General features: G+C 26.8%; 1 protein-coding gene across 1 annotated transcript; it reads right to left on the bottom strand.

Annotated features, from left to right (window-relative positions):
- Positions 1–13097: 13097 nt before the first annotated feature.
- LOC113850602 lies at positions 13098–13907 on the bottom strand. The gene is made up of 2 exons (XM_027481183.1): positions 13868–13907; positions 13098–13771 (listed from the first exon to the last, which is right to left on the bottom strand). The coding sequence occupies exons 1-2, from the start codon at positions 13905–13907 to the stop codon at positions 13098–13100; spliced, it is 714 nt and encodes a 237-aa protein (XP_027336984.1).
- Between the last annotated feature and the right edge of the window lie 687 nt (positions 13908–14594).

Here is a 14594-nt window from a genome sequence, read left to right on the forward strand (position 1 = left end):
AAGCATTTTCCTTGAAGCCAATAGAAGTGACCACTTGGTCAAACTTCAAGTACCACTGTCTAGAAACTTACTTCAAACCATAAATGGATTTTATTATTCTATAATTAAATTCAAGTTATAACAAAATTTGATTTATGTTAGTCCACACAAAATATTCAACAATTTATCTCCCACTTGGACAACATAAATCAAAATATTTTATTATTCTAAATTAATCAACAATATATGGCCATAACAAGATGACAAAATAAACTAACACGAATTATAAACATCTTAACAATGCAGAAAACCATACTCGAAGGAGTAGTGATATCATACATTATAAGATACTTATATCATGTGACTCAACAACTCTAGTAGTATAAGTTGGACAATAGAATCTAGAACCCCTGGAGTCTACACAATATCCTACAAAGAAACTGCTAATTGATTTTATGAACAATAAAAGATAGTAAGCTTTTTCCGTCTTATCAAATTCCTTAAGTTTCTTGCCTAGAGGCACTATTAAGATTTCACAATTTTGCGACAAATTTTTGCCAAAGAATTTGTCACTAATTTATCGGCAACGAATATTGTGACTAAACTTACTTCTTAGTACTACTCATCTCAAGAACATTGTCTATAATGAACTTCATAATTATTAGACATATTTTATTAGAATGAGCCCATTTAACATGTTTTACTATAACCGCAGCGGAAGATTCAGGTATACAAACTTTAGACTTATTCTCAATAAGGGCAACATTCACATTAGAAAATGGCAAGAAACAATTTAACAGAGTCAACTCAGTCCTCATAATTGGTCCTGTTTAAAGTTTTCACCGAGGTGGGCATAGACACTGATATGAGAAACAACAAAGTTTAATATGCGCAATTAGCTCAAGTACAATAATAATATGCACATCACAAAATTTCTTACTTATTATGATCCTGCCTAAGGGTCCTGAATCACAATAAATAAGAAAGACGAATACAATGCACAAAACTTCATGTCACAAGAATCCTAACACCGATAGGATATCAGTACAAAATTGACATAAGCAAAATACAATTGCATAGTATTTTCAAATCACATTAATAACAATACATCGATAGGATATAATTATTATTAATGCAATATATAATTATATAATTTACACAAGTCATGTATAAATGGTCTCACGATAGGTGGGATGACAATTATACAGAACAATCATGCATTCAGAATTAATTTAAATATGTATATTATGCATGAAATCATAATTATACCAAAATTGCATCAAATAATTTATATAAAACTAAATTATTTTTTTTTAACATATATGACATTCAAAAAGAGAGTGAATAGTATAAAAAAATGTCATAAATATCAAATATTAGTATAATCATGTATATAAAAAAAAATTGGATCATATTCCATCAATACAATAATTATTTAATTAATTTAGGCACGAGTTAATTAATTAAAAAATATTTACAGTGCCCAAAAAATTATGAAAATTGTCCAAAAAATTTAATATCAAAATAATCCTCCACTCGACGCTCTCTCTGCCATGCGAAGGGGCTTCATACACTTCCAAAAAAAAAAACCCATCAGCTGTAAAACGGGTCCAACAAATTCAGAAATTCGACCCAGTTCAATCTTGCATTCTAAAGTACCAATTCATATTGTTACAAAGGGTGTATTTTGAACAACAAAAGAGAGTTTCAAAGGCTAAAACCCGCGCAGCCATGGAGGATTCAAAGTAGTTGAGAATTCAAGCAACCCAAACAGTTTCTTTCAACGAGTAAGGTCCACTACGTTTTTTGCAAAAATAGGGCAATGACGAACGCAAAATGAAAGAAAGAATAAATTCTCAATCTAAAATTAAACGAAATAATGAATTAATTATTAGATTATGTTTGTGTTCAATTTATTAACAAAACTCCTTAATCAATTTTTAAATAAACCTTTGCCCTGATGAGAGAATTTGAAAGGAAACGATTTTAGGGTTCATAGTTTCAAAAAATTAATAAATTAGGAAATTCTCTTAACATACCCGATGGAAATTAACAATTTTTGGATATGATATTTATGAATATAAGAAGAAGAAAAAAAACCTAAATTATTTTCCAAATCCATACATAAAATTATAGCATTTTGGTTGCTCAAAGTTGAAAAATTATGATGTGTATTAAGTTGACTCTGATACCATTTGCAGGAATTTTAAATATAATTATTAAAGATAACACAATTATATATAATACACATCATAACAACTCAATACAATTCTAACTACATATAATTGAATAATTGCGTTATATGCGTACCTGATGAGAACTCACGAGTCATAAGCAATCCCGATGAGAACCATCAGTCATAAGCAATCCTTGTTTTGAGTGAGCGTGTACTACTCTCTTATCTAATTGCTATTATCCCACACTAGTAACTGTCTAATGGGGCAACAGTTATATAAGCCTAATCAGATGAGAGCAGGAACCTCTCACTGGGCACATAGAATAGTCCAACCCATCACATACTATTCACACTAAGAGCCCAATTACAAAATCTGTATAATAATAATTATTATTATTATACACATTTATTTTACGTCATAATTAATAACAATATAACCATAATAATTTAATAATGCTAATCCACAAATTAATATAAATATTAATATTAATGTTAAAAAATCTAACATTTCCTTGTCAAGGACTTCGAAAGGTTACTTTTGGAACACCAATGGGCATAAAATAGAGAAAAAGAAAGAAAATAAAATAATATATTTAACTTTAGTATGGAAACGTAAGAATGAGTTTATTGTGTTAAAAAGAATTTGCTTTTATTATATTGTAGTTTTTAGAAATCATAAAAAAGGGAAGAGTAAAGATAAAGATAGAGTAAAGTTGTTACGAATGGGTCCTTGGGTGATAAACAAATATGTCTACATTTACATATTTAAATACTCATAAAGAAAATTGTCAACACCCTTTCCCACCATTGCGTATTCTTACTTATGGTATAGAATAGATCTGCTTTTTCTTGTTCCTACAAATATGATTGTTCCACTATTACTTAAAAACTAGAACAATTATTAATTCTTTCTCTGATATAATCTACTAAAAGGTAAAAGGTGAGAATCCATAGTATAGTTTTTTCCAGTGCAATAAAGTTACATAGTGTCTATTTTTTGTTGATATAAGAGGTATTTTCATAGGTTTACCTTGGTATCATGTTCATACTGTTGTATTAAATGATCCAGGCCGTTTGCTTTCTATTCACATAATACATACAACTCTTATTGCTGGTTGGGCTAGTTCGATGGCTCTATATGAATTAGCAGTTTTTGATCCCTCTAACTATCCCTAACTAAAAAAGTTTTATCCAATAGAAAATTCTGGATGTTCCTGATACCTACTAAATTTTGAAGAAAACTGTAACTAGAATTGATTTACTTAATCCACACCTGTATTCTAATTCCCTATTAAACAACATAGTGAACCACATTTTTTTAGAGTTTTTTTCTTCTATTTACATGAAAATACAATAGATGAATAGTCATTCGATAAAAAATTATATACAAATTCTATTTTTAATATTCTATTTCATTTATTTACTATCAATATATATATATATATATATATATATATATATATAAATTTCATAACTAGGATTAGTAACTGACAATAATAACGAACGAGTAGGTATTAAAAAAAGATTTTTTTTCAATTCTATCTAATTCTAAAATAATATTTGAAATATTCTAAAAATAGATAATAATATAATAAAAAATAAATAATAATATAATATAATAATAATAAAAATAAATATTTAATTCTATTTGAAATAATATAGAATTTTAAATAAAGAAAGAAAAAATAACCTCGTTGGGGATAATGTATTTATAGACCTAATTATTTTATTTAGTGATTATTTATATGCTTTTTCCTATATTATCTCTTTTATTTCTATCTATTTTTTTATGTTTTGAAAATCGAGAAAAGTTAATTTTCTGACTTGACCATCGAAAACAACATTCTATGGAAACAACAAGAAATAAAATAGTAGGTATGAATAGAACAAGAGAGCAGGGGGAGAGAAAAGAGTTCTATAAATTTATATATGAGTCATCCACACTCTTTTTTTTTTATTTCATTAATTGAATTTCGTTTGTTGATTAGGGCTAAGTTCCATAAAAACACTTGCTTTTTTTGAAATATCCTTAACAGTTCCTGGGGGTTGAGCACCTTTTTCAAGGAAATATAGAATGACAGGAATATTTAAATACGTTTCATTCTTTATTGGATCATAAAAACCCACTTTCCGAAGATCTCTTCCCTCTCTTCGGGATCGAACATTTTTCAGATAATTCCAAATCGCTTTTGTTGTTTTGAGGGTCATGATTCTGTTGAAGATGGTTTTTGAGACACAAGCAAAGAGACATGTCTTTGCCTTTGGCTTCTTTATTTTTTTTTCTTTCTGATTTTTAATTTGGGCCATGATGGGATTATCTGACAGCAAAAGAATATCATAATCTTCTTCCACGGCTTTCCAAAGATCTAAAGCCTCCATGTAGGATTCCATTCTCACAGCCCAAAGCTCATAGCTTTCTCCATCAAAGATAGGAGGAGCAATCTGTGAAAAATTTGCTTTAGCATCCATTTCACAAATCCCATAAGAAGACAGCTCTGATACCAATTTGTTGGTTGTTGAAATAACATATAGAGGGCTCGAACAAGAGGGAATAAAAAGGAAATTTGAATTTGTCAAAGGCTTATATTTTATTGAAATGCAAATCATGTACTTATACAAAAAATAAAGAAGATAAACGTGCAAAAAATTTGCTACTGATACACATATCAGTTGCCCAAAAAAGAAAGAAAATCAAATATTCTGATCCTAATAGATATTTGACTCTTTATTACCTAAAAATCAGGAAAATTAAAAATTAATTTGACTATTTCAGGGGTCATTCCAATCAATAGAACCACCTAGGGATGGCAATGGGTAAAGTACCCGATGGGCACCCGCAAAATTTACCCACAATGGGTAGGGTATTTACCCGCTATACGGGTATGGGTGTGGGTAAAAACTCGCAAATTTTAATGGGGATGGGTGCGGGTATGGGTATCTAAGTACCCACCCCGCCCCATACCCGCATATATATATATGCTTAAACTTTATTCTATAATTATGAATTGAATTTTTGTATTATTATATTACTTATGTGAAGTTATATAAGATTAATATAAAAATATATTTAATAATAAAGTAAACCAAAAAATTTATTTTGGTTTATATTTTTAATAAAAAAATTTATTTACTATTTTATATCATTTAATTAGGCTAACACAATTTAATTATTACATAGTTAATATGAGATTGACTTTTTTTAAAATATTATTTATATATGACACACATAAAATATTTTTTACACAAATATTTTTATTAATAAAATCATATTGATGATTAAATCATAAAGTGAATGATAAATAATAAATATATTATAAATTTTACAATCACCTACTATTACCGTAAACTTATTATTTATTAATAATATTTAAATTTTATTTTTATATTTTAATTTAAAATAATATTTTTTTATGCAACATATGTATTACAAGCACAACTATAATCTATTGAATCTAAATAATATTATTCTTACTATTTATTCACATTCAAAGAAGTTTTTGAAAAGATATAAATATAAAAAAATTATTGTTAATTTTTATTTGTTAATTTTTTTAAGATAAAAAAGTATAATTTTTTTTAATATACACGTATATTTCTTTATTATAAAATTTTATTGTAACTATTTATCTTTTATTCAAATTTTTTTAAAATTTATATATATTATAAATATTTAATTCACTAAAATAATTTTTTAAAAATTTATATTTTTGATAAAATACTTTCGTATAGTATATGAGTTAAAAAATACTAATATTAATATATATATATATATATATTATATTTATTATTTTAATTAAATCTATTATTTTTCTTACACTTTCAAATTCAAAAGTTAAAAAAAATATTTTATGTATCAACTTTCTATCGTTAGTATTGAACTTCTCTACTCTAACTCTATTCACATTCTCAATGTCTGTCTCACTAAAACTTAATAACTATAAAATGTTATTCATTAGAGTTAGTTTTTAATGCCGTCACAAGAGGTTACTAAGTGATCCCACACGAAGGGACAACCATTGTACAGATCTATTTCGTTGTCGTTCTGACATTACCAATCAATCAAATCTCACACAAGATAGGATTATCACTGACAAATAACTTGTGTGTTTAGTTTTGCTTATTGTTTCTAAGAATTTTAGTCTAGAAAATTATTATATTAAGATACATTTAACATTTATGATCTTTGAATATTTGTTTTTTTATCTATATTTGTACCTTGTTCGACAACTACATATTGAATTTTTGTATTATTATGCTACTTATGTGAAATTATATAAACATATTTTTCTTTATAAACATTTTTTTCTCAAACAAGCGCGGGTAATGGGTACAAGACGGGTATGCGGGTACCCAGAGGGTACGGGTACGGGGATTAATGTTCATACCCACGCGGGTATGGATCCGGGTACGGGTATTTTTTTAAAACGCGGGTATGGGGATGGGTACTGTAGTACCCTACCCATACCCTACCCATTGCCATCCCTAGAACCACCAAGCACTCTGATAATGATTTTCTCACAATGCTTCTTCAAGACCATGTTGGTGGCCTCCAAGGATAAGTGGATTGATATAACACCTATTCCTGGGGCTCTAGTAGTCAATATTGGTGATCTTGAGGGATAGCTTTTACCCATTTTGTAAAATAATCTAAAGCCACCAAAATATATTGATGATCTTCTGAAGATGGAGATTGATCAAAGGTCAAATATATAGTGACTATCAATCATTAGAGTCGTCATCACCAACCCAAACTCACATCGATTAAGTAACATGCATCATATGTAGAAAGAGTAGATTGTGAGTATTCCAATTATTTACCAATGCAAAAATTAGTCAAATTTATGATGAATGGACCAAAATCAGTAAAAATCAATCAAAGCTGTATCTTTAATAAAACGAGAGATAGTTTAACAAATGGTTAATTACTTTTTATAAAGTACAAAATTAATGAATCCAATTATTGATTTGAAAGTTTTTATTAATTAAATTAATTTTATAAATTTTCATAAAAAATAAAATTAATAGATAATTTATCATATTACTTTATTTTAATAGATATTATATTTTTACAATATAAATAAATATAAATTTTTTTATAACAAACCTTCAAATATAATATTTGATATATAATTATGAAGATAATATAAAATAATTTAATTATTGAATAGATAAATTTTATATTTTATAAAAATTATTAAAATATGTAAGTGTCTAAATTTGATACGTATTATCAATATATTCTAATTATTTTAATAATTATATAAGTGAAATTAAGGTAACCATATTTAATAAAAAAAATGTTTTAAGGGTGTTAGAATTAAGTTTCAACCTTTTCTAAGCATATTCATACTCTTAAAATTTAATATTAAATTTTAATATAATTTTTTAAAATAAAAATGGGAATTACAATTCTTATTATAAAATAAAATATCATTATATATTAACAAACTCATTTGTAAATATGTTACAACTTCTGTACACAATATAAAATAGAAAAATCATTTTCAATAAAAGAGAATTTTTTGTGTCTATTTGGAAATGTAAGTGACTTGATTTTCTCTTTTTTATGTAATTCAAATGAACATTACTCCTTTTTTTTTACACAGTAGGATTTTATTAATTTTCTTTTAATTCATATAATTTTATCTTTTAATGTTTAATTTTATGTTTTACTTAAATTAATTATGTTTATTTTTTTTATAAATTTAAATATTTTAAATTAATTATGTTTATTTTTTTATAAAATTAAATATTTTTTCATTATTTTTTAAAACTTTAACTTAAATTTAAAAATACTTATAAGATATAAGTGAAAGTTAGGGTGAGTTAGCAAATTAAATGACTCGTAAATATGTTAGTAAAATGGCTTGTTATAACAAATTATAAAAATTTAAATATTTAAATTTATAGATAAAAAATCTCAATTTCTTGAATATTTAAAATAACTTTTTTTTAATATTTCTTTTTAAGGTATAATTAGAATTAAAATTAAAATATAAAATTAATGTTTAGGCTATATTAAAATGTAACAGAGAGCTTGCTATAATAGAATTAAAATATAAAATTTTTATATTTGAAAAACTTAAGTTGAGCTATATTAAAAATTAATGTTTTGAATTTTTATAATTAAATTTTTAAAATTGTATTTCGATTGGTTGAGGCTTTAAATACATCTTATATTTATCAATTTGATGCGGCTGATTTGTTTTTGAGAATGTCAAACCTGTATCATAAAAAAGAAAATATGTGAAACTTTTCTTTTACAAGTTTTGAAATAACTTTTTTTTTATTTGAAAATGATATTTAAATGTTTTCTGCACAAATAATGAACATTATTACAGTAAATCTTTCAGTTTTAACCCAATAAAACTTATCTCTCTCCTTTCTTTTACTATAGAATAGATACATTTCTAAATAAAAAATACAGATATTATAACTGAAAATATAAATTCATTTTGAATATAAAATTGACATTCAAGTATTATATATTTTTTAAAAAATAAAATAAAATGTAAAATTGTGTTTATTTAATAAAAGCCACGAATAAATTAATAATCAATTTAACATAAACAAAATCAAGACTTTTGATGTTTGTATGTGTAGTATATATATGCTTTCTATTAATAACACAGTTCTGCACTTTTTTCTAATATATAAATTGTCTACTTTATTGCTTTTATGCTACATCATCGGTTGCTTGTTCCACTAACATGCTAGGCCACGAATGTACGTAGGAACAAATCGTAAGAAATCAATCGTAAAATTAGTAGTTATGAGTATGTTGTTTTTGTGGTTTAAGGTTACTATGAAATTCTTGTAAATAAAATTTCACATTAAGATAGCAATTGGTTCTTGATTTAGTTAGTTCGCTATGAGTGCAAACATTGCTTTTGGAATCACACACTTCTGTCTCTGTTGCAGTACATTGACACTGACCCAACATCAGATGAGTACAAACGTTGTTTGGGACAGCCATTAGAAAGATTTCTGGTAAAAAATCAGAACCAGAGTCTCTGAGTCGTATTGCTTTTGCATGGAAATGACAGAACAGTGTTCAAGTATTTATATATAGAAGCCTCAACGTTCTGCTTTTTATGAGACTATCTCTTACGATTATATTTCATAACTAATCAAATTAAGAGATCTCAAGTCTTGATTGTATATTTAGTTTACACAGAGAGACAGCCATTAATTGTTTTTAATGTTCGGTGCTCCAATTTTTCATTTTTATGTAATATCAAGTTTTTATTTTTTTTATTTTTTTATTTTTATTTTAGATTCTTAAAACAAATTTACAATACTTGAATGCAAATTTTATGTTCAAAATGAATTTATATTTTGAGTTATAGTATCCGTATTTTTTATTCAGAAATGTATCTATTTAATAAAAGAAAGAAGAGAGATAAATTTTATTGGGTTAAAACTGAAAGATTTACTGTAATAATGTTAATTAGTTGGGCAGAAAACATATAAATATCATTTTTCAAATAAAAAAAAGTTATTTCAATACTTGTAAAAGAAGAGTTTCACATATTTTCTTTTCTATGATACAAGTTTGACATTCTTCGAAACAAATCAGCCGCCTCAAATTGATAACAATACGTTGTAGTTAAAGCTTCATTGAACTACAATTTTTTTGTTAAATAAACTGAGTGCCATCAACTGAGACTAGCTTGTTAAATCATACTCTAAATGCAAACTCATTCCCAAATAAAACCGCATTCCATGACATTTTCTTGTCTACTTAGTAAAGTTAAACATCATTGCACAGCCCTACAATAAACGTATAACTCTTACCAAAAACCTAGCATGCTGTACTATCTGAAAAAAAATTATTTTATTGTAAAGAGAGTTGTTCTTAATTGCTGATGATATAAAGAATTAAAGTTAAGGTAGACAATTATTAAGATATTTTAAATTTTTATATGATCCAATTTTTCTGATCTCTTAAGTGTTAGCCAAAGTTGTTTTAAATGAATTATAATTGAAAGTTATTAGTTGTTACAGTGAGCTATAAGTCATTACACGTAAATGAGTCTTAAAAGTTGAAAATGTTAGAAATAATAGAGAAGAATTATATTAATAAAAGGATTTTATTATATCATCACATCAAATATATGAGTATAATTAACTATTTATAATAGTGATATTATAAATTTTAATTTATATCGAAGAATAATTATTTCGTAAATGTTAAGTGGTTACAAAAATAAATTATTGTTCTTAACTAAGGAATTATGATTTTTAATTCACATTAACACATTTACTCACAACTTTTCAACTTTATAATTCATGTAACACTTTATTTTTAACTATTATTTCTAACCTCCTCCCTTAATTAAAAATTCTCAAAAATTCTTCCACACTCCAATTCTTACATGAGTTACAAAATGGAAAAGTTATGAATAAATACGTGTTAGTGTGAATTAAAAACCATAATTTTTTAGTTAAAAGCAATAATTTTTTGTTTGCATTCACTTGACATTTACATAGCATTTATTATTTGATGTAAGTTAAAGGTTATAATATCACTATTATAAATAGCGAATTATACTTATATATTTAGTGTGACAATATAATAAATTTTTCTATTATTATAATTCTTCTTTTTTATTCCTAAACAGCTGCATTAGAGCTCAGTTCATGCTATTATTGCTGAATAGAACTCCACTCCATGCTTCATAGCCACTCTAATTACCAAAATAAAAAATAAGCTCAGATTCCTTCATACACAAGGATTCAAACTCTTTTGGTAGAGCTTATAAATGCACCTTTTTGACCTTGTCAACTTCTTTGAGAATCGTTTTCAAAATCTCTTAAATTTCTTTAGAGGTGATTACATAAACATTACCTTAAACATGACTTCATTTAAACTTGATGGATAAATGCAAGTGTTTGTTGATCTTTTTTCTTTTGCTTTGTCAGGACATTTTTCTCATTTTGTGATAAAATAGCCTCATCTTGAGGCTTATCATAACTTTTCTCTACACAATTCTTCAAACATCTTGAGATCTTAATAAGACTTTTATGCGTCAACACCAATTATCATGATTTTTTCTAATGAGACATGGAAATTAAAAATTGAGCTCTTGATACTACTTTGTTAGAAATAAAAGAAAAAAATTATAATAATAAAAGAATTTTATTATATTGTTATATCAAATACATAAATATAATTCACTATTTATAATAGTAATATTACAATATTTAATTTACATCGAAGAATAATTGTTCCATAAATGTTAAATGGTTATAAAAAAAAAAAAATATTACCCTTAACTAAAGAATTATGATCTTTAACTCACCGTAACACACTTTTATTCACAATTTTTCAAATTTATAACTCGTGTAATATTTTATTTTTATTAGTACTTCTAACAAAACAATATATTTTTTTCTTATTCTTCTTATCACCTTTTTTCTTTTTTTTGTCATAACACCACCTTTATCAAAACCAGAATTCTTGCAATCAAAAGTTTTTTTTTTTTTTGTCTTTGATCCACATATCATCCTTTTACAAATTGGGTCTGCGAAGCCTCTTTTGTAACTGGCTCAGTTCATAGATGTGTAAACTGTGTACAATTATACAAGTGAATAACGAGCTATGTCTGCATATATCAGAATATCAAAACAATTGCCATGGATGCATCAACTCATAGCGAGCTAACTATAATCAAGAATCAATTTGTATCGTAATGTGAAATTCTAATTACAATAATTTCGTAGTAACCTTAAACTACAAAAGCAACATATTTATTACCACCAACAAATGTTGTAGCATAGAAGCTATAACATAGACACCTTATATAGCCGACAAAAAGTGCAGACTTAGGTTATTAATATAAACCATACACATAAAAACATAGCCCCCGAAAAATCCTGAAAAGGCTTACGACAAATTAAAGAAAGAATGATTAAAATCCCACCAATCCTAAAAAGACGCTTCTTTTTAATGATTTCAAAGCTTATTCTACTCATCTTAATCGACCCTAAGAACAGAGAAATTAGAGTAACTATTATATGGATCCCAGTTGAAACCATCTCATCCCGTTTCTTTAAGGCCCTTCTCTTAACAAAATCTGGGAACCATTTTCCCATAAATTTGTAGTATCTTGAATTAAAAAAACAGATAACCACAAGGTCATGGAAATTACCATTCTTTTAAAAAATAGATAACCAAAACTATGTACTCTTAGAATTTGAAATAACCAAACAAGCTCTTAGAAAATAGCAAGTTCAATGGTTGAAAAGTACTAAACGCAAAATTAGCATTCCATTTCAAATTTTTATCCACAACCAAAATGGTTATAAGGATATTTCTTGAAGGCAGAGGACACTAGGAATTCAAATTATAGGGGCATTTGACTTTTTTTTAAACCCTTTCTTGAAAGAGACAATTGAGTGGTCGAAATAGAAAGTATATTAGTCAAAGTTTAATAATTATGTGTTATCATAAAATTGCGTCACATTGGTCACCAAATATGTAGTCGATAAACATTAAATTGCACTTTCAACAATTGGAGATTTCCACATGCATAGAATCTTAATATGAAATTTCAATTACAAGAATCCAAAAGAATTTAAACTTTAAACCACAAAAACAACATACTTTAGAAACAACTAATTTGAAGAGTAATTCCGTAAGATTTATTTCTTCATCGATAGTCTACCATGATTTTGGAACAAGCAATAAATGTAGTAGTAGCATGGACCCAATAAAATGTATAACTTATATAGCAAAAAAAAAATTAAATTGACTTATATATATTATTTCTATAGAAAGTGTATACATAAAATCAACAGCATAATATCCAGAGAAGGTTTATAACAAATGAAAGAAGGAATGATTTAAACCGCTCCAATCTCACAACTGCTAAAAATTATTAAACAAAATACACAATTTTGAATGATTCTAAGCTCTTTGTACACAAGTTATCTCATCTTAATTGACCCTAAGAACAGAGAAGTGGAAGTGACTAGTATATGGATTCCAGTAAAAGCCAATCTCATCCCCTTTCTTCAAGCCCCTTCTCTTAACAAAATCTTGGACCCATTTTCCCATAAAAATGTAGCATCTTGAAGAAACCCATTTCTTGAAAACAAGAGAGTGCATGGTGTAGGTGTCCACATCCCAAATCTTAACACTAACTCCCTTCTCAATCTCAACAGCATCACCCAACACAGGCAACACAAACTTTTCTGCCAAATCCTTCCCTAGCATGAGCCTACTCATATTGCCAAGATCACTCTCTTTCAACACCTTTTTTATCTTCCAAGGATCATCACCATCGTGTACCACCAGAGCATCATCTTGTACCACCAAGTCTTTGCATGCCTTCTTTTTTGCAACAAAGGGACCTTTGTGGCAATGTTTCCTTTTCTTGGTTGAAGAAACATGTATCTCAGCTCTAGCGCACTGACACACACTCAACTTTAAATGGGTGCAAACCTCGTTGCTGTTGGAATCACTCTCTTTCAACCCTTTTTTTATCTTCCAAGGATCATCATCATCGTGTTCCACCAGAACATCATCTTGTACCACCAAGTCTATGCGTGCTTTCTTTCTTGCAACAAAAGGACCTTTATGGCAACGTTTCCTTTTCTTTGTTGAGGAGGCTGTTGTAAAGTGACACAGACTGAACGTTAAATGAGTACACACATTGCTTTTAGAATCACACACGTCTGTCTCTGTTGCAGTACATGGACACGTACCCAACGTAAGATGGGTACAAACGTTGTTTGGGACAGCCATTGGAAAGAGTTTTGGTTAAAAATCAGAACCAGAGAAACTTTCTGAGTCGTATTGCTTTTGCATGTAATTGACATAACAGTGTTCGAAGTATTTATAGAAGCCTCGACTTTCTGTTTTTTATATATTTTTGAATATCAGTTGTAGATTTTGTAGATTATCAGCCGCGAATCATTGATTTTATAGATTTTGCTGTTAAAATGATTATTGATTTATCCACAGCTTGTATTAGATAAATACAAGTTTAGATTTTATATCTTGTGTAATTAATACCAACATATTTATATTTAAATTTATGAGAATTTATCTCTCAATATTATATTTCATAATTAATCAAATTAACAGATCTCAAGTCTTGATTGTATATTTAGTTTACACAAATACGCAGCCATTAATTGATTGTAAGTTCGGTGCTCTAATTTTTCATTTTTATTTAATATCAAGTTTAGATTTTTTTTTGTAGATTCTTCAAAAAAAAAAAAAATCTACAGTACTTGAATGCGAATTTCATATTCAAAATGAATTTAAAATGTTGAGCGACAGTTAATTGATTATTATGAATCATAATGAATTGTCCAATTTTTTTATTTGAATTTAATCTTATGTTAGTTTTTTAAAACAGAAAAACTATGTAACTGATAAATGTCAATTTTATATTTAAAAGAAATTTTTATTTTGAGTTATGTTATC

This window comes from Abrus precatorius, unplaced genomic scaffold (assembly GCF_003935025.1).
Source record: "Abrus precatorius isolate BTA unplaced genomic scaffold, Abrus_2018 Scaffold9, whole genome shotgun sequence".
Taxonomy (NCBI): domain Eukaryota; kingdom Viridiplantae; phylum Streptophyta; class Magnoliopsida; order Fabales; family Fabaceae; genus Abrus; species Abrus precatorius.